This window comes from Salvelinus alpinus, chromosome 3 (genome assembly GCF_045679555.1).
Source record: "Salvelinus alpinus chromosome 3, SLU_Salpinus.1, whole genome shotgun sequence".
Lineage (NCBI taxonomy): Eukaryota > Metazoa > Chordata > Actinopteri > Salmoniformes > Salmonidae > Salvelinus > Salvelinus alpinus.
Genome location: NC_092088.1, coordinates 95,647,693 through 95,667,066, shown reverse-complemented (window position 1 = coordinate 95,667,066; position 19,374 = coordinate 95,647,693). Strand labels below are relative to the sequence as shown.

Sequence of the window (19,374 nt, the reverse complement as noted above, 5' to 3'; positions counted from 1 at the left end):
GATTTAGCACATTACAGTTCAGTGTGTTACCGCCTGTCTCTGAGACTTGATGTTGTTGAACTGAGATCCTCTGTTGATCCAGCCTTCTCCCTGGGGTGCATCCCTAATGACACCCTATCCCCTATATAAATGCCCTATGGGCCCTGGTCACAAGTAGTGCCGTGTAGAAGGAATGTGGTGCCATTTGGGGCAGGGTCCCTCTCTCACCTAAACAGATGGTGATGCTGACAGAACACTGATGTGAACAGGATTCATGGCCTAGTGCTCCATCATTCATCTGTCTCTGTCCCTGTCTCGGTCTCTGTTTGTCTCTCTGTCTCTTTCTCTGTCTTTCTCTCTCTCTCTCTCTGTATCTGTCTTTCTCTCTCTCTCCTGTCTTTCTCTCGCCCTCTCCCCCTCTCCTCCTCTCCCCCTCTGTCTGTCTCGCCCTCTCCCCCTCTCCCCCTCTCCCCCTCTCCGTCTGTCCCCCTCTCTGTCTGTCTGTCTGTCTGTCTGTCTGTCTGTCTGTCTGTCTGTCTGTCTGTCTGTCTGTCTGTCTGTCTGTCTGTCTGTCTGTCTGTCTGTCTGTCTGTCTGTCTGTCTGTCTGTCTGTCTGTCTGTCTGTCTACCTTTGTGTAAAATGATGATCTTCTTATTGTGGAATTTCTCTTTTATATTATTCTCACATTGTACAAAAGCATCAGACAATGCAGAAATATTTGTTGAAAGTGATTGAACTGAAGAAAACCCATAATGGTAGATATGATTGTCCACATTGTGGGTCGTATTTGAATAGCGATGTGAAATGCTTTCAAAAGACTGGACACACTTGGTGAGATATCATTCTCTTCATTGGCCATTAGCTAGATACCGTATCCTCAAGAAACCTCTCAGCTGTATCTGTCCAGGTGATTTCAGCTAAATCACCCGATAGAATGGGTGTCAGCAACCCGTTGTACGTAACGGTGAGTCAGTATCTTAATAATGTACCTTAATTCAACAATCTCTATTTCCACCACAGTATGCTAATATATCTCTGCTAACGTTGCCTCCATTCTAGAACGTTCTAACACTACGGTACAGTACATACAGTGACAAAACAATCACCAAACGAAAGCCGTTCCCTATCGGTCCAAAGCATTTTGTCTATTCCACAGGCTGCAATACAAATTCCTTCTTGGCAATAATTCCTACAGTCATTGAACAGAATATTTCAGACCCTTGAGCTATTTCCTTTGTCTTTTCCAGTAGCCAGCCCATCGGAGGGGAATGGGGATGCGGGTGGAGGGTTGGACGGGTTGGGGGGGGGGGTTGGGGTGTGGAGGGGAGAGAGGAGACGGAGACTAGGATGTTAATTTGTGAGGTAATAGCTTTTCTCTGCAGAATTGCAAATTCTCATATATACGGACAGCAGACAGGACATCCATGGTCACCAACGACACGATGGGTACCTCCCAAAGGGAATCCTATTCCCTATATAGTGCACTACAAGGCCCTCGTCAAAAGTACTGCACTATAAAGGGAATAGGGTGCCCTTTAGTACACAGCTCATCTCCAGAGGTCCTCTCTCTCTCTCCTCTCCCCTCTCTCTCCTCTCTCTCTCCTCTCCACGCTCTGTCCTCTCTCTCTCCTCTCCTCTCCCCTCTCTCTCCTCTCTCTCTCCTCTCCACGCTCTGTCCTGGCTGGCAACAATAGCTGCCAAGTGTAACATGCTACTTTTAATTTGCAATAACACATGACAAAGCCAGATTAATGGCTCTTATGACACGAGTGTCCCTGGCGCCGGTCTTCTCCAGGACCCGGTGTACATAACGCGTGTCACACTACATTATCTCAACATCGCTCTAGTAATGGGGGGACCTGCTTTCTTTAAAGGGCCCTCACTGCGGAGTTGGAACTTAGGAGCTGTCTGACTGGTGCACCTTGGCACAGAGCCACAGTACAGCCAAGGTTCTGGACCTCTACACACCACCGTCCGTCCGTTTTACTGCATGAGCCGTTTACTTTGAACTTGTTATTATTGTTATTTACCCTAGCTAGCAAGTTAGTTTTTAATCAAGTTCGTTTTTCACTGTTTGATAAAGACTGTTTGTCTTCTATAAATGTTCCTATGTGCAGAGGTAAAATTGTATACAGGAGTTATCCTTTCTACAATGAAGTCAACTCTGGGGGCTAATTGTCTGCACCACAAATGAGAGAAACATGGTGGTGTGTGAGTTAACATTCCCTCTCTAAAAAGAGTTTGTGCCATGATCAGACAGTAATAATCAGGCTTAGCAAGTTAAACAGGGCTCAGCTCATAGAAGGCTAAGGACTGGACTGGACTATGGGGACATATAATCCAATGCATTAACTAATACCGCCAACACAGTAGCATACCTCAACATATACAGCATCAACAATAAGTTGAAAGAACAAACAGCTTTTGAAACACTGACCTGTGGTCTTAGTAGGAAACACTGACCTGTGGTCTTAGTAGGAAACACTGACCTGTGGTCTTAGTATTAAACACTGACCTGTGGTCTTAGTAGGAAACACTGACCTGTGGTCTTAGTATTAAACACTGACCTGTGGTCTTAGTATTGAACACTGACCTGTGGTCTTAGTAGGAAACACTGACCTGTGGTCTTAGTAGGAAACACTGACCTGTGGTTTTAGTATTAAACACTGACCTGAGGTCTTAGTAGGAAACACTGACCTGTGGTCTTAGTATTAAACACTGACCTGTGGTCTTAGTATTAAACACTGACCTGTAGTCTTAGTATTAAACACTGACCTGTGGTCTTAGTATTAAACACTGACCTGTGGTCTTAGTAGGAAACACTGACCTGTGGTCTTAGTAGGAAACACTGACCTGTGGACTTAGTAGGAAACACTGACCTGTGGTCTTAGTATTAAACACTGACCTGTGGTCTTAGTAGGAAACACTGACCTGTGGTCTTAGTAGGAAACACTGACCTGTGGTCTTAGTATTAAACACTGACCTGTGGTCTTAGTAGGAAACACTGACCTGTGGTCTTAGTAGGAAACACTGACCTGTGGTCTTAGTATTAAACACTGACCTGTGGTCTTAGTATTAAACACTGACCTGTGGTCTTAGTAGGAAACACTGACCTGTGGTCTTAGTATTAAACACTGACCTGTGGTCTTAGTATTAAACACTGACCTGTGGTCTTAGTAGGAAACACTGACCTGTGGTCTTAGTATTAAACACTGACCTGTGGTCTTAGTAGGAAACACTGACCTGTGGTCTTAGTAGGAAACACTGACCTGTGGTCTTAGTAGGAAACACTGACCTGTGGTCTTAGTATTGAACACTGACCTGTGGTCTTAGTAGGAAACACTGACCTGTGGTCTTAGTATTAAACACTGACCTGTGGTCTTAGTAGGAAACACTGACCTGTGGTCTTAGTAGGAAACACTGACCTGTGGTCTTAGTAGGAAACACTGACCTGTGGTCTTAGTATGAAACACTGACCTGTGGTCTTAGTATGAAACACTGACCTGTGGTCTTAGTAGGAAACACTGACCTGTGGTCTTAGTATGAAACACTGACCTGTGGTCTTAGTAGGAAACACTGACCTGTGGTCTTAGTAGGAAACACTGACCTGTGGTCTTAGTATTGAACACTGACCTGTGGTCTTAGTAGGAAACACTGACCTGTGGTCTTAGTAGGAAACACTGACCTGTGGTCTTAGTATTGAACACTGACCTGTGGTCTTAGTAGGAAACACTGACCTGTGGTCTTAGTATTAAACACTGACCTGTGGTCTTAGTAGGAAACACTGACCTGTGGTCTTAGTAGGAAACACTGACCTGTGGTCTTAGTAGGAAACACTGACCTGAGGTCAGATAACCAGTCCTGAAGTATTAGTATTAAACACTGACCTGAGGTCAGATAACCAGTCCTGAAGTATTAGTATTAAACACTGACCTGAGGTCAGATAACCAGTCCTGAAGTATTAGTATTAAACACTGACCTGAGGTCAGATAACCAGTCCTGAAGTATTAGTATTAAACACTGACCTGAGGTCAGATAACCAGTCCTGAAGTATTAGTATTAAACACTGACCTGAGGTCAGATAACCAGTTCTGAAGTATTAGTATTAAACACTGACCTGAGGTCAGATAACCAGTCCTGAAGTATTAGTATTAAACACTGACCTGAGGTCAGATAACCAGTCCTGAAGTATTAGTATTAAACACTGACCTGAGGTCACCAAACCAGTCCTGAAGTATTAGTATTAAACACTGACCTGAGGTCAGATAACCAGTCCTGAAGTATTAGTATTAAACACTGACCTGAGGTCAGATAACCAGTCCTGAAGTATTAGTATTAAACACTGACCTGAGGTCAGATAACCAGTCCTGAAGTCTTAGTATTAAACACTGACCTGAGGTCAGATAACCAGTCCTGAAGTATTAGTATTAAACACTGACCTGAGGTCAGATAACCAGTCCTGAAGTATTAGTATGGGCTCAAACATTTAGATTTGGTGTTTCAAGTGAGAGATTATGACAATTTATTCATAATTGTAATAACGAATAATGATATGAAGAATAACACACGAAGGAATATTGAGAATAGTGAAAGCAACTGATATAAAGAACATTGTCTTTGCAGGTGCAGTGTATCTCGAGTTCCATTAATATCAAATGTATCGTAGACTAAATAGTAATTATTTTGCGAGCTATAATTTACTGTAACACAAAGCATGATGCCGTCTAGCTATAGTCATGATATCGGATGCAATATACTATATTTTCAAACGGTGGCTTGCGGCGAGACATTGTTTTTAAAGCAGTGTTTTGATGAGCCATGATGTGAGAGAGGATTGAAGGCCTGAGGTTGATCTTTCTGGAAAGATAAACTATCGGTGTCCCTCGGCTTGTGATTCCAGGTGGGTTTTACTGACTGGGTCTGGAGAGGTAGTATGTAAGAACCATATCTCTACCCTACACTCCCCCACCTGCAATCCCCACACACCCAACCACCCTACACTCCCCCACCCAACCACCCTACACTCCCCCACCCAGCCACCCTACACTCCCTCACCCAACCACCCTACACTCCCCCACCCAGCCACCCTACACTCCCCCACCCAGCCACCCTACACCCCCCCATCCAGCCACCCTACACTCCCCCACCCAACCACCCTACACTCCCCCACCCAACCACCCTACACTCCCCCACCCAACCACCCTACACTCTCCCACCCAACCACCCTACACTCCCCCACCCAGCCACCCTACACTCCCTCACCCAGCCACCCTACACTCCCCCACCCAACCACCCTACACTCCCCCACCCAACCACCCTACACTCCCCCACCCAACCACCCTACACTCCCCCACCCAGCCACCCTACACTCCCCCACCCAGCCACCCTACACTCCCCCACCCAACCACCCTACACTCCCCCACCCAGCCACCCTACACTCCCCCACCCAACCACCCTACACTCCCCCACCCAGCCACCCTACACTCCCCCACCCAACCACCCTACACTCCCCCACCCAACCACCTTACACCCCCTGCTTCCCACTGCTCTCACTAGGGCTGGAGAGGGAGTATTCGTGCGTCCCAAATTGCACCTTCCCTCTTCCCTATTTTCCCCATAGGGCTCGGGTCAAAAGTAGTGCACTATATAGGGAATAGGGCACCGTCTAGAACGCATTCTATATAAGAACCATAGACCCCCGTTCCCTCTGCTCTGCTCTTTCATCAGCATGCCGCCCGGCCCGGGGAACTTAAATCAAGGAAATGGCAGGACATCAAGGAGATCATTTGAGACTGAATAGCCGTAGAAACATGGGGCTGTCATCTATTAGAGGAGAGGACCCTCCAAAACACGCCGCCGAGCAGCTCTCCTCTCTCTACGAGCCCCTCTATCTGTCCTTATAAGTCCTTCCTCACCATGTCCTCTAATGCCTCTCTCTCTCTCTCTCTCTCTCTCTCTCTCTCTCTCTCTCTCTCTCTCTCTCTCTCTCTCTCTCTCTCTCTCTCTCTCTCTCTCTCTCTCTCTCTCTCCTCTCTCCTCTCTCTCTCTCTCTCTCTCTCTCTATTTGTCCTTATAAGTCCTTCCTCACCATGTCCTCTAATGCCTCTCTCTCTCTCTCTCTCTCTCTCTCTCTCTCTCTCTCTCTCTCTCTCTCTCTCTCTCTCTCTCTCTCTCTCTCTCTCTCTCTCTCTCTCTCTCTCTCTCTCTCTCTCTCTCTCTCTCTCTCTCTCTCTCTCTCTCTCTCTCTCCTTACAGGTCCTTCCTCATCCTGTCCTCTAATGCCTACTCTGCCCTTCAGTATCAATCTGCATAGAAATGTGTGCCTTCGATCATCCGATGACTAGATATTACACCCCGGCTAATAGGAAAGACTTCTAGTAGAATAGTCTGAACTCCTGTAAAATGTCAGTCGTTTGCATTCTGCCGTACGATCTCTCTCTCTGCTAGCAGCATCTCTTTACAGCGGAAGAGAGTTGATTATGTCATTTGCCTTGTCCACGTCATGCTGGTTTTTATATCTCTGCCAGGAAATCTACCTTCGACACGTCATTAGTCATACCCTCTCCCTTCCATCCTTCCATTCCTCCATCCCTCCACGCAGCACACACATAAAACATCCTATTCCACCGAATACCCCCCACAAAACCCAGCTCGCTGCTCGCGCTTCCTCCCGACAAAACGTCATGCAGGACAAAAGAAAACGCTATGCAAACCTACTGCATATCGTCGTACGCTCATTAGCTACGTTCCTTACATAGTGCAGTAATAAGTCACTCATTCCCCTCCCAGTTCCCCTCCCGACACCAGTCTCCTTCCATAGTGTACATGTTCTCTTAACACAGTGGGGTTGTGAATGAATGGTCCTGCTCCATTATTCTCACCAGATGCTTATGTAGTGACATTAGAAAGCATGTTGCTTACAGATCCAATAATCTATATTGCCCCAGGCTTCTTATATCCACTAGCCTACTCTTTGAGACAGTAAAAAAAGAGAGGGAAAGAGAGACGGGGAAGGGATGGAGGGGGGAGAGAGAGTGATAGAGGGAGAGGGGGAGAACGAGTGAGAGAGAACAAGAGGGGAAGAGAGAGAGAGATGAGGGAGAGAGAGAACAAGAGGGGAAAGAGAGAGGGGGAGAGAGGGAGAGAGAAAACAAGAGGGGAGAGAGAGAGAGAGAGAGAGAGAGAGAGAGAGAGAGAGAGAGAGAGAGAGAGAGAGAGAGAGAGAGAGAGAGAGAGAGAGAGAGAGAGAGAGAGAGAGAGAGAGAGAGAGAGAGAGAGAGAGAGAAAGAGAGAGAGAGAGAGAGACAGGGAGGATGAGGTGCTGCTGGTGTTAAACGTGTCTCCTACACCGGAGGTGGCAGACGTTGGTTTCTTGAGTGACCTGGGTGGTTGGCTACATCATTTTGACATGTAATTATCTAAGCCCCTCTTAATCACTTCAACAAAGATTAATTGCACAAGACAACAGTGGAGGTCATGTCTTCAAATCAAACAGCTCTTCCTCTTCTTCGTGACACACTAGAACACATTATCATGGTACATTTAGCCTTATGGTTTTCCTGTAGCTTTGCTCTGGCAATACACATCAGAGTGTCTGATGCTGTACACTAGCTAGTTGTGTATGATGTTATGAAGACGGGGAGATAAGCTATTCAGTATTTTCTATTTTGACAAGAAATGCTCCGATCCGTTCTGATCTGAAGTAAATCCGTATTAGAACACATCAACTCATCAAGGTGCTCTGAGTCAGACAACATCAAGGTGCTCTGAGTCAGACAACATCAAGGTGCTCTGAGTCAGACAACATCAAGGTGCTCTGAGTCAGACAACATCAAGGTGCTCTGAGTCAGACAACATCAAGGTGCTCTGAGTCAGACAACATCAAGGTGCTCTGAGTCAGACAACATCGAGGTGCTCTGAGTCAGACAACATCAAGGTGCTCTGAGTCAGACAACATCAAGGTGCTCTGAGTCAGACAACATCAAGGTGCTCTGAGTCAGACAACATCAAGGTGCTCTGAGTCAGACAACATCAAGGTGCTCTGAGTCAGACAACATCAAGGTGCTCTGAGTCAGACAACATCAAGGTGCTCTGAGTCAGACAACATCAAGGTGCTCTGAGTCAGACAACATCGAGGTGCTCTGAGTCAGACAACATCAAGGTGCTCTGAGTCAGACAACATCGAGGTGCTCTGAGTCAGACAACATCAAGGTGCTCTGAGTCAGACAACATTGAGGTGCTCTGAGTCAGACAACATCAAGGTGCTCTGAGTCAGACAACATCAAGGTGCTCTGAGTCAGACAACATCAAGGTGCTCTGAGTCAGACAACATCAAGGTGCTCTGAGTCAGACAACATCAAGGTGCTCTGAGTCAGACAACATCAAGGTGCTCTGAGTCAGACAACATCAAGGTGCTCTGAGTCAGACAACATCAAGGTGCTCTGAGTCAGACAACATCAAGGTGCTCTGAGTCAGACAACATCAAGGTGCTCTGAGTCAGACAACATTGAGGTGCTCTGAGTCAGACAACATCAAGGTGCTCTGAGTCAGACAACATCAAGGTGCTCTGAGTCAGACAACATCAAGGTGCTCTGAGTCAGACAACATCAAGGTGCTCTGAGTCAGACAACATCAAGGTGCTCTGAGTCAGACAACATCAAGGTGCTCTGAGTCAGACAACATCAAGGTGCTCTGAGTCAGACAACATCAAGGTGCTCTGAGTCAGACAACATCAAGGTGCTCTGAGTCAGACAACATCAAGGTGCTCTGAGTCAGACAACATCAAGGTGCTCTGAGTCAGACAACATCAAGGTGCTCATAGCCAGACAACAACAACAACATAACATTTTGGGACAAATACTATTCTCAGGAATAAGAAAGCCTTTTCTCTTACCTTCATCTCGTTTCCTCTTCTCGCCGTTTGACCGGGGAATACCCAGGATGCCGTTGATGGAGTAGGACCCCACAGGGTCGTTGGAAGGGCTTGTTACAGGTGGAGAGGCCTGGCTCGGTACTGAGGGAAAAGACACATTTTATCATTATTATTTCACCATTATTTTGTGGTCCTGTGTAGCTTAGTTGGTAGAGGATGGCACTTGCTGCATCGTGGGTTTGATTCCCAGGACCACCCATAACTAACTGTATACACACAGTAGCCAACTGTAAGTTGCTTTGGATGAAGCATCTACTAAATAGTATATAATATTATTATTTTACCAGGTTATTTAAATTGAGTAGAAAATATATATTTTTCAATGGAGACGAGGCGATTAACATGGGTTGGGGTTATGATACATCTTACCCATGGTGTGGCCTGGTGTAAGGGTTAGGGTTATGATACATTTTACCCATGGTGTGGCCTGGTGTAAGGGTTGGGGTTAGGATACATCTTACCCATGGTGTGGCCTGGTGTAAGGGTTAGGGTTATGATACATCTTACCCATGGTGTGGCCTGGTGTAAGGGTTAGGGTTATGGTACATCTTACCCATGGTGTGGCCTGGTGTAAGGGTTAGGGTTAGGATACGTCTTACCCATGGTGTGGCCTGGTGTAAGGGTTAGGGTTAGGATACGTCTTACCCATGGTGTGGCCTGGTGTAAGGGTTAGGGTTAGGATACGTCTTACCCATGGTGTGGCCTGGTGTAAGGGTTAGGGTTAGGATACGTCTTACCCATGGTGTGGCCCGGTGCAGACAGGGATGTTCCATCTGGAGACGGGTGGAAAGGCTGCTGGACTTTTGTTCGTATTATCCTGTGATCACAGGAAAGAAAAGATGGTGTCAGTGCTTCCTCCTGCTCTTGGATCAGTTGACTGAGGAGATGGCGTCAGTGCTTCCTCCTGCTCTTGGATCAGTTGACTGAGGAGATGGCGTCAGTGCTTCCTCCTGCTCTTGGATCAGTCGACTGACAAGATGGCGTCAGTGGTGCCTCCTGCTCTTGGATCAGTTGATTGACGAGATGGCGTCAGTGCTTCCTCCTGCTCTTGGATCAGTCGACTGACAAGATGGCGTCAGTGGTGCCTCCTGTTCTTGGATCAGTTGATTGACGAGATGGCGTCAGTGCTTCCTCTTGCTCTTGGATCAGTTGACTGAGGAGATGGTGTCAGTGCTTCCTCCTGCTCTTGGATCAGTTGACTGAGGAGATGGCGTCAGTGCTTCCTCCTGCTCTTGGAACAGTCGACTGACAAGATGGCGTCAGTGCTTCCTCCTGCACTTGGATCAGTCGACTGACAAGATGGCGTCAGTGCTTCCTCCTGCACTTGGATCAGTCGACTGACAAGATGGCGTCAGTGCTTCCTCCTGCTCTTGGATCAGTTGATTGAGGAGATGGCGTCAGTGCTTCCTCCTGGTCTTGAATCAGTTGACTGACTTTTCACACAATACAGCATGAGGCTATCATTTTGAACATCGCCGTGAATGAAAGGCCAGAATGGTCAGTGGTTAACTTGTTGTTTTTGCAACCTAAACCTCTTCTAATCACAGATTGGATGTTGTAGAACAGATGTTGGACTATATTCTCTATATAATTAACTATTTATTACCAGGACCCATAGTGCTACGTGTCTGAGTGAGATGTCAGTAGTATCTCACCATAATAATGGATCCAATCCAAAGTCCAGATGTAGAAACAGCAGTGCCTACATGTTAGAAAGCCTACTGTACCTTTAAAAGGTGAGATCTAGAGAAGAAAAGTCTTCATTGCACTTTTGCTCTGAGAGGTGATCTTGCAAACAAAGCATGAAATCACATCAATTCACCTCAATGATCGGCTTCACTGGTTCTACCTGGCCTGAGCTAATCAGCTCTCCTTCTCTCTCCTTCTCTGGCTTTTCCCTCCTTCTTTCCCTCTCTCCCTGCCACACGGTAAAGCTTTCCAGGGCTCTCTCTCTCTGACTGCTGCCCCTCGGCTTGGCCAGGGCCGTGTCCCAAATGGCAACCCTATTCCCTATATGGTGCACTACTTTTGACCCGAGCTCTATGGCACCCATAGCCCTATATCCCTACGGGCCATGGTCAGGGGTAGTGCGCTATATAGGGACTAGGTTGCCATTTGTGACTGACCACAGCTCTAAGGTCTCTGTAGCTTCAGCAGCAGCAGCCCCCCAGTGCCAACCCCGGTGTGGACGAGGGTCTATTGATCGAGGGCTTTGGGGGGAGAAAAAAGTTGGGGATTAGTCACAGGCCCAAACAGATGCAAATAGAAAGCTATAAATTATATGTGACAGGAAAGCAATATTTCCTTATTGCCTTGCACAAGCTTACGCCAGCATTAGATTCCTTTACCCTGACTGGCACCGTGGGGAAGAGCTGTCATTGTAATGTGTAAACTTTAAAACTATTTATCATCTATGACATGGTGTGTACCTGTTTTAGAACACGGACGGAGCGTTAAAGGTGGAGCGAGGACTTGGAGGATAAATAATATCCCAGTTCACGTTTGCTTGGTGTCCTAATCCTAACACAGATCTGTTGTTGAGAATTTGACGTTTCTTTGTATTTTATTAACATAATAGTATTGTTATTTAAGACCTCTATTTTATTAGATTATGTTACAAATTGAACCGCTTGGTCTGAAACTGAACAATTGAACAATTTACACTAGCTACATTATTTTAGACGTTAACTAAACGTCTTAGCCGTTGGGGGTGGAGGGGGACATCATTTCACTATTTGGTTTAGAATTTTAGGACCGGTGTATTTTTTAGATGATTTGATAAAATATTGGATTTGGCCTTTACTACTATAGGTCATAGAAACACATTGAACAATACATTCATAAATGGCAAAGGAATAAGGTTTTGAAGTGTCTGTGCCATATCTAGAAGATATCAGAAAGCTCAGGAAATAGTGGACACATATTTAACCCCTTTTTATTTTGTTGGCACAAAGCTATCTCCATAACTCCATTCATTTTAAAAAAAACCAGTAGCAAGTTACCTTCAGACGAGTCCCATGAGGTCATAAAACGGAGAACACCATTGTGTTGGTGAGAATCTCGTCTTTCATGTTCGTTTTTTAGGCTAAACCGTTTCAGACGCTACGGACTTATTTGTGAGAAGACCGATTTTTTTTTGGGGGGGGGGGGGGGGGGGGGTCTCATGGTCTGACAAACACCGCTGTCGCTCGGCCACCAACAACCGCAGATGCGGAAGGCCGACACGGGTGGATGTGGTGGATTGAGACTCAGCCCATGCAAAACAAATAAAGACATCTCTAGCTTAAACTGATGGATTTTGATGGGTATTTGTTTTTATTATGTTACTTAGACTGATGCACCGGTAGACCCTTCAGGATTTTAATTGAAACCCCTCAAAATCTAATATTTATGTTGTTGACTATAGACACAAAGGACTAAGATATTCAGCTCTATATGTTGTTAAGATGGCTGTGATATTGATATTGTTGTGAGGTTCAAGGAGTGAAGAACCCACTACTGTCAGACCTCTCCTTAGGGCAAAGCTACAATACAATGACTAGCCTTCCCAGAGATTACATATCAATATTTTCTTTACATTTTTTTTCACTTCACTCCATAACAGTTATTTGACCCCCTGACTTCTGTGTGCAATATAAATCCAAAAGACTTTATTTGGAATACATGTTCTTGATATCGAATAAGCAATTTGAAGGAATGAATTAATGACTTAGCTGTTGCTGAAAATCCCCTGAAGAAATATTAAAATTGCTTTACTTTTGAATCAATATTATTGAACGCCATTGAAGACCTTTTTTATGTCTAGTAGCGGCTAGCGGCGATACTTGTTGTGGGGTAATTTCTTCCTTGTGGCGCGGTGGCCCAAACCCAGTCCAGCCAGACACCAACTACAACAGGATCTCTGTAACAGTTAATAATGCATACAGGGGAACAGTGTTTAAACCTAGATCCTCTTATGTCAACAGTCCTGGGGTCACTTTTGTTTGGCCATAAAAACCCTTTTAGAGTAGCGGTCAGTAGTCCCAGTCCTTCCCTTTGTCTAAGCTTGGTTAGTGTAGCCAATTCTCCATGTGATTCACCGTGTTTAAAGAGAAGTGCTATACTGGCCAATGTGAAGTTACTGCCTGGTCTATTGTGTACTGGATGGAGCATCAACCGATGTTTTGAAGACCGTTTTAGAAAACACTTATTGGGGAACGTGTAGGGTGTTTGTAACTGTTATTGAGTCATAATCCTAGACATATAGTCTACTGATGCATGGTTAGCATTGCACCTTCCACTGTAGAACAACCCTTTTCTGGTCTCAAGGAAGCAGGGTTATACAGATATTTCATACAACTACTATCCAACAATTCAGTCAAAATATTGAATTGGACCGATTTGAGTTAGAATCATGTGTGTTTGAGAACATGCGTGTGTGTGTGTGTGTGTGTGTGTGTGTGTGTGTGTGTGTGTGTGTGTGTGTGTGTGTGTGTGTGTGTGTGTGTGTGTGTGTGTGTGTGTGTGTGTGTGTGTGTGTGTGTGTGTGTGTGTACGTGTGTGTACGTGTGTGTACGTGTGTGTACGTGTGTGTACGTGTGTGTGTGTGTATAGAGTAAAGTGTAAAATAATTTACATTTAACATTGACCCACTTAAAGGTTCTTCACTTCACAAAGAGACATATTCAGCATTATGAAATTAAAATAAATTCAAAGTAGGTTTCATCTTTGGTTAATAGAATCACATTTAGTTTAATTCACATTGTAATACTCCCCCCACCCCCCATAATAAACAAAGACACGTAGGGGATTATTCAGTTCAAAAATAGCTAAGCGAGATTGAATTTGATTCTAATTGAAATCTTTATAGGTGGGTCTTTTAATGATATGAATGTACATTTTGAATCTATCACATACATGTGTCTGAGACTGCTTAAATGGGCCTTTTTAAGCAACCACGAAGCATGAAATGAATTTTTCTTCTGCTCTTTCTCTATTTAAAAAGATGTGTTGTGTGGGGCTGTCTGTCCAGGCTCTTTCTGCAGTCAGCTCATTAAAGTGTGATGCTGCTGCTGCCTCTATGGAACACTGCCTCTTAACGAAAGTTCATCACCAAGGATCTCTGGCGGGTAGGGGGTCCATTTCTCTACCTCTTTCTCTCCCTCCCCTCTCTCACAATGCTATCTCTCTCTCTCTCTCTCTCTCTCTCTCTCTCTCTCTCTCTCTCTCTCTCTCTCTCTCTCTCTCTCTCTCTCTCTCTCTCTCTCTCTCTCTCTCTCTCTCTCTCTCTCTCTCTCTCTCTCTCTCTCTCTCTCTCTCTCTCTCTCTGCTATCTCTCTTACACCCCTTGGTCTGTTTCACCAATGCACTCAAAGTCCTCTTTGTGATCATGATGTTTCCTTGTTACTTTACAGAAGTGAAGGCTATACGTGGTGGTACTATAATGCAGTTCTCCATATCAACCATAAATACACCGTCTGACCTCAATCTTAACCAGCGGGCAGGATCGTCTCCAAATTAGATTTGTTTGAGGAAGTTTTCAGAATATCTATTTACATAAAATGTCATTTGATAATGAATTCATAACACGTGTTTTTAGTGAAAATACACTTCCCACTCTTTGTTTGACTGGTTGGACAAATACACGAATATAGGTCTAATGCTTTGGCAGATAACAATCCCATTTTTTAACAAACTCTAACAGCGATATGTGAAATAAGACAAAATGCAACTGTATTTACCAAAGGCAAATCGGAGAAAAATATACGATGTATATACATACAGGTGCCCCTGAACAAGGAAGTTAACCCACTGTTCCTAGGCCGTCATTGAAAATAAGAATTTGTTCTTAAAACTGACTTGCCTAATTAAATAAAGGTTAATTTAAAAATAAAAATATAAAAACAGGTACTCCTTTTTAAATAGACCACACGACTCCACAAAGCTTCAAACCAAACCAGCTATGAGGTCTAAACTGTAAAGAAAATGTCCAGTACAGCACATTAGATGTGCTGCTATTGAACAATTGCTCGGCTTTCGGTGCCACGCGGGATCTGGTCACCGGCTTGCCCTAGTGATCGATTTTCATCCAGACAGATTCACTTCGTCCTAAGATATACTGCTGATTGCTGGGGGAGTTTGGACTGAAAGATTGAATTGCACCGTCGAGACCACCCTCGATGGGAGAAAAAGTTTGTCAAACTCTGAGCTTATAGGCTCCTTTTATTCTGCAGTGCAGTTCATAGATGGAAAACATACATTGATAAAAAAATACCTTGAGAGTTCATCACGACTTTGAAGATTCTTTAGAAATACTGTTAAATAGTCATAAAGATTTTCTCCCCATATAACAGCCAATGGAAGTAAATGATACAGTATATAATAAAGTCAGTCTCCTGAAAAAAATCAAATGTAGGCCAGGCGTTGAGGCCTAAACATGGACAGACGAAAGCACTGCTGCTATTATTGTGTATTTGTAAATTTTCTTGATGAAATTTGCAAGGATGTTTCCCAATTTTATGATTTTATATATTTTCCAGATGTTTGACGGTGACATAATACTATTTTACGTTTTCATTCAAAGGAATAGGCTTATTGGTTATGTAATTATTAATAAAGAAATAGTGTTTACCTGTTAATGGACGAGACGCTTGGAACCGTGTCGTTGTCACAGACGCCCTCAGCTAACAGTCTGTCTCTGATTTCCCACGCGAACATGGTCGGATTCTGGCGCTTGTAGTCCGCTATTTTATCCACAACCTTTGGAGTCGCCACTTTTGGTTTGGACCCACCAATAACTCCTGGCTTTATACTGCCGGTCTCGTAGTATCTGCAACAATAATCAACAACGTATCGATCATGAAACATCTAGGCTATCTGTTGGATGGACAATTCTTCGTTTTCTTGGCTAGAGTTGATTTAAATTATCATTAGATTTGTGGATGTGTTCGAATGTTATGCACCTTATGCCCCCAAAATACTGTGTTGCGTCTACAGCGCATTCAACCCGCAAACACCTCCACAATGTGCACATTGTCGTCTGAGGCTAACTGTATATATATATATACTTTATAGCCTAGGCTATACTCTAACTCTGTGTGGTGGAGTGACTTAAAATCGTTTTGTAGGATCCAAAAAATAACAGCGAAGACTTATGATCAAATAATTTAGCTATTCCATCCGGCTACAACCCATTACAATGGTGTCCAACTTTATTGTCTGTGCCAAAAAGACTAAGAAAATATTAAGAAAACATGCAATTAATTTCAAATGACATGCTACCAAGTGTTGCTATTTAACTAATTTAGACAAACATTCCAAGTGCATAAAACAAATACCTTTTAAAATCCTTTTGATAGCTGAAAAATATTTTAAAAACATTCAAATGTCGTACGGACACGAACCCAATACAATTCAGTTGTAATCTGATATAGCCTAAATTACGGGGATAGCAGTTTAGCTGTGTACAGACACAGCACCGCTCCTCGTGATGGCTAGGATTAAGTCAGATATTGTTTCCTATATCCTCATTATGTGTGTCTAATATACTGATGTGTTTCCACTCTTTTTTTTTAGCCATGTTTTGTTATATTTTGGTCGAATCTGTTTTATTTGGGATCTGTCAATATGTAGGGATAAGAGTTGCAGGACAGGTGCATTTTTTTTTTTTTAAGAGTGCGTCTTTCTGTCTCATGATTGGTATGTTTTTTCACCGCCTTACCTGCCCAGTATTTTGCTGACACATCCGTGGCTGACCCGTAGTTGTCTCGAAATGTCACAGGGTCTCACTCCTTGGTGGGCGAGTTCTACGATTCTTGTCCTCACCACGTCAGGTAGGGGTCTGCCGTTGACAAACACCCCGCCCAGCTGGTTCACACCGCCGTGCCCTATATGGGAGACAACAACAGCACAGAAAACCATAACATTAAATACAGGGGTGTGGGAGATTCTGTAGGTTATAGTATCACCTCAGCTACAACGCATTGTATGGCATTAGAACGGTTCAACTTGAACATTTTAGACAAATCATATCTAAGCATCCGGTCTTGAATATGATTTTAATGGTCCAATATCCAAGTGTGTATTTTAAGATGGACATGTGGTTGTGGGTTGGGGACTATATTATTCTTTCCCAGGGACGTCATCAATTCATGTCTTTTTTGTTGTTGTTGAATGTTTATCAACTCTGTTTGTAGGCTACTCTGAAGAGGTGCGTGGCAAGGTCACGTAGGCTATAACTTTTAGCAGATAGTATCATATTATAGCCTACCATTAGCTGCTATAACATATTTGTACGTGAATAGTTGGTTGTCCAATATTGCTGCTCCATTGAATATCAGGCTAGAGTTTCCTGTAGGCTATCCAGTTCAATAGCAATGCTGTAATTTTACAATCCCCCCCTCAAAATTTGGTAATTAACAATTTATAAACAAATGCATCATTAGCATAAATGGTCTATATATTATAGTTGGAATATTCTTCATACTTTAATTAGACCGATTCTATTTTATAAAATGTTAACTCTGCAGTAATAATACGTATCATCTCTCGTCTTTATCGTTTAATACAAGGCGGATATCTTTTCAACTCTGGCCCACGGCTCGGGCTGGCTATAGAGTTACACGCTCTTTCATTTTCTTTTCTCCGTAATTATAAATAATTAAGCGCTTTGATTACTCATATTACATATTATTTTGTAAATGAAGAAAAAAGGCGGGGTAAATTATTCACAAGCATGAGCAAAACAACATCTACCTCCATCCATTATTTCACCTGCACAACAACAATAGGCCTTTCAATATCATGTCAAGTAAATTTGTAACAATATTATATTAAATTAAGATAATGTTTATTTTAATGTGTATATTGTTTAAGTGTTATTTGGTCAATCAATAAATTGGTGCCTATTAGAATATTGGCCTAATAAATTGGCACGGACCTGTCAATGACTCGTATTAACCTGGTGACAGGTTTACTAATTCCAATGTGACGTGTTTTGTCCTTCTATTTTGTCCTAATTTGGTAGCGCTACACAAAACGTAGGCCTTTTTAGGAGTTTATTATGCACAATTGAGAAAAATACAAACAAAATAATATAATAGATGTACGTGCGCCGGTAAGCACATATTATAAACACAATATTTTCATTTAAAAAAATAGTTTAAAATGTGTCTTCCAAATATTAACATTCCCATCGAACTTCACTGGATTTGCTTGTTCCCAATGCCGCTGTAATTCAGGCTACATGAAAACGCTGGAGTGTTTTTTGTTGTCGGTTGTGATATGCACCAACATGCAGACGATGTTGCGTTGTCAGTGAAATGAGTGCATCGCTGTCAACGATCATATTCGCTAGGCTATTGGCCTATTTCTAATCATTATCTGTTTTTACAGGCTCAGTTTTCGTTGCAAACACAACAATATCTGAAAAACTCATTATCTACTTACGGTGCATCGCTGAGAACGGGTCTACTTTGCAGTGAATATCCATCGGATAGCAAAGGAAAGACGGGTAATCAATGGAAGTCGCCGTTTCGCCTTTGTAATGCAGATAAAAATGGGAAGAAACGGAAAAACTTTATTCGATTAAAGATTTCGCTTTTCCCTCCACTCAGTCACTGAGAGGGTTTAACTTCTTGTAAAAGTTGCCGTCGTGGTAACAGTCCGTGCCGAGAATAGAGGCTACTGCTGGTCAGGTGCAGAACATGACCGACGCTTGGTTCATCAACGTGGAAATGTTTTTCAGTTTGAGTTGGATTTTCAAAACCTGGAATGATGAGATGATTTTTCTCAGAACATGATGACGAATAGGACAAACCTTTACGTCTAAAACCGTTCCTGACAGTCCTGTGGTAAATAGATAGATCCTAGTTCCGGCCTTGATTTGCTGGTTGGTTGCGGTGGGTAGTACGCTCAGATACGCATAGACATGACAGAAGAAACATGGACACTGTGGGGAGTCTGGTGCCCTGGTACCTTCCCCTTTTCCTGGACTCTAAAATGGGGTGGATGCGTTAGCCTGAATCTTTGGGTTGAGAATGAAGCCCCTCACCGTGTGTGCGTTTCTAAAAGCAAGCTGCCTGCCCCCCCTCCCCTCCGCGCACCCCTTTGCTTATGGATGAGTTGTCAGACAAAGGCAATAGATTCCAACACTTTGTGATTCGCCAACGCAAAAACCTGGAGCCCAAACGAGGAGGTCTCAGGGTCTGACACACCGAAAGGGGAGGGGAAATAAACAAGGAATTGACTCGGAGTTTTAAGATCAGAGTTTCCAGACATTAGATCGGGACGAGGGGTAAATGAAAGCCATTTTTGACTTTATCAATATCTAGAGTTTATCTTATTAGATGAATAACGGACTGAGACAGGAATAGACTAACATTTGGGTGAACATACTGTCGCTAGACGTTTTACAAGTTGGCATAACTGTACAAATAGCCTAACGCATATTTCCTGGCTTGGTAAATCATTATTTTCTTGTTGA

General features: G+C 43.6%; 1 protein-coding gene across 4 annotated transcripts in view; it reads right to left on the bottom strand.

The window, feature by feature from the left end:
- The window catches only part of LOC139571564 (paired box protein Pax-2a-like), a 62,872-nt gene extending 43,875 nt beyond the window's left edge, over positions 1 to 18,997 (bottom strand). For 2 of the 4 annotated variants that reach the window (XM_071394557.1, XM_071394555.1), the window contains exons 1-6: positions 18,339 to 18,997; positions 16,612 to 16,777; positions 16,229 to 16,249; positions 15,523 to 15,720; positions 9,650 to 9,729; positions 8,874 to 8,993 (exon numbers count right to left, since the gene is read on the bottom strand). In XM_071394557.1, coding sequence (XP_071250658.1) covers positions 8,874 to 8,993; positions 9,650 to 9,729; positions 15,523 to 15,720; positions 16,229 to 16,249; positions 16,612 to 16,777; positions 18,339 to 18,381 — 628 coding nt within the window. In that variant the 5' untranslated portion in view covers positions 18,382 to 18,997. The remainder of the gene's footprint in view (positions 1 to 8,873; positions 8,994 to 9,649; positions 9,730 to 15,522; positions 15,721 to 16,228; positions 16,250 to 16,611; positions 16,778 to 18,338) is intronic. The other 2 variants (XM_071394558.1, XM_071394556.1) reach the window with 1 other exon arrangement.
- Between the last annotated feature and the right edge of the window lie 377 nt (positions 18,998 to 19,374).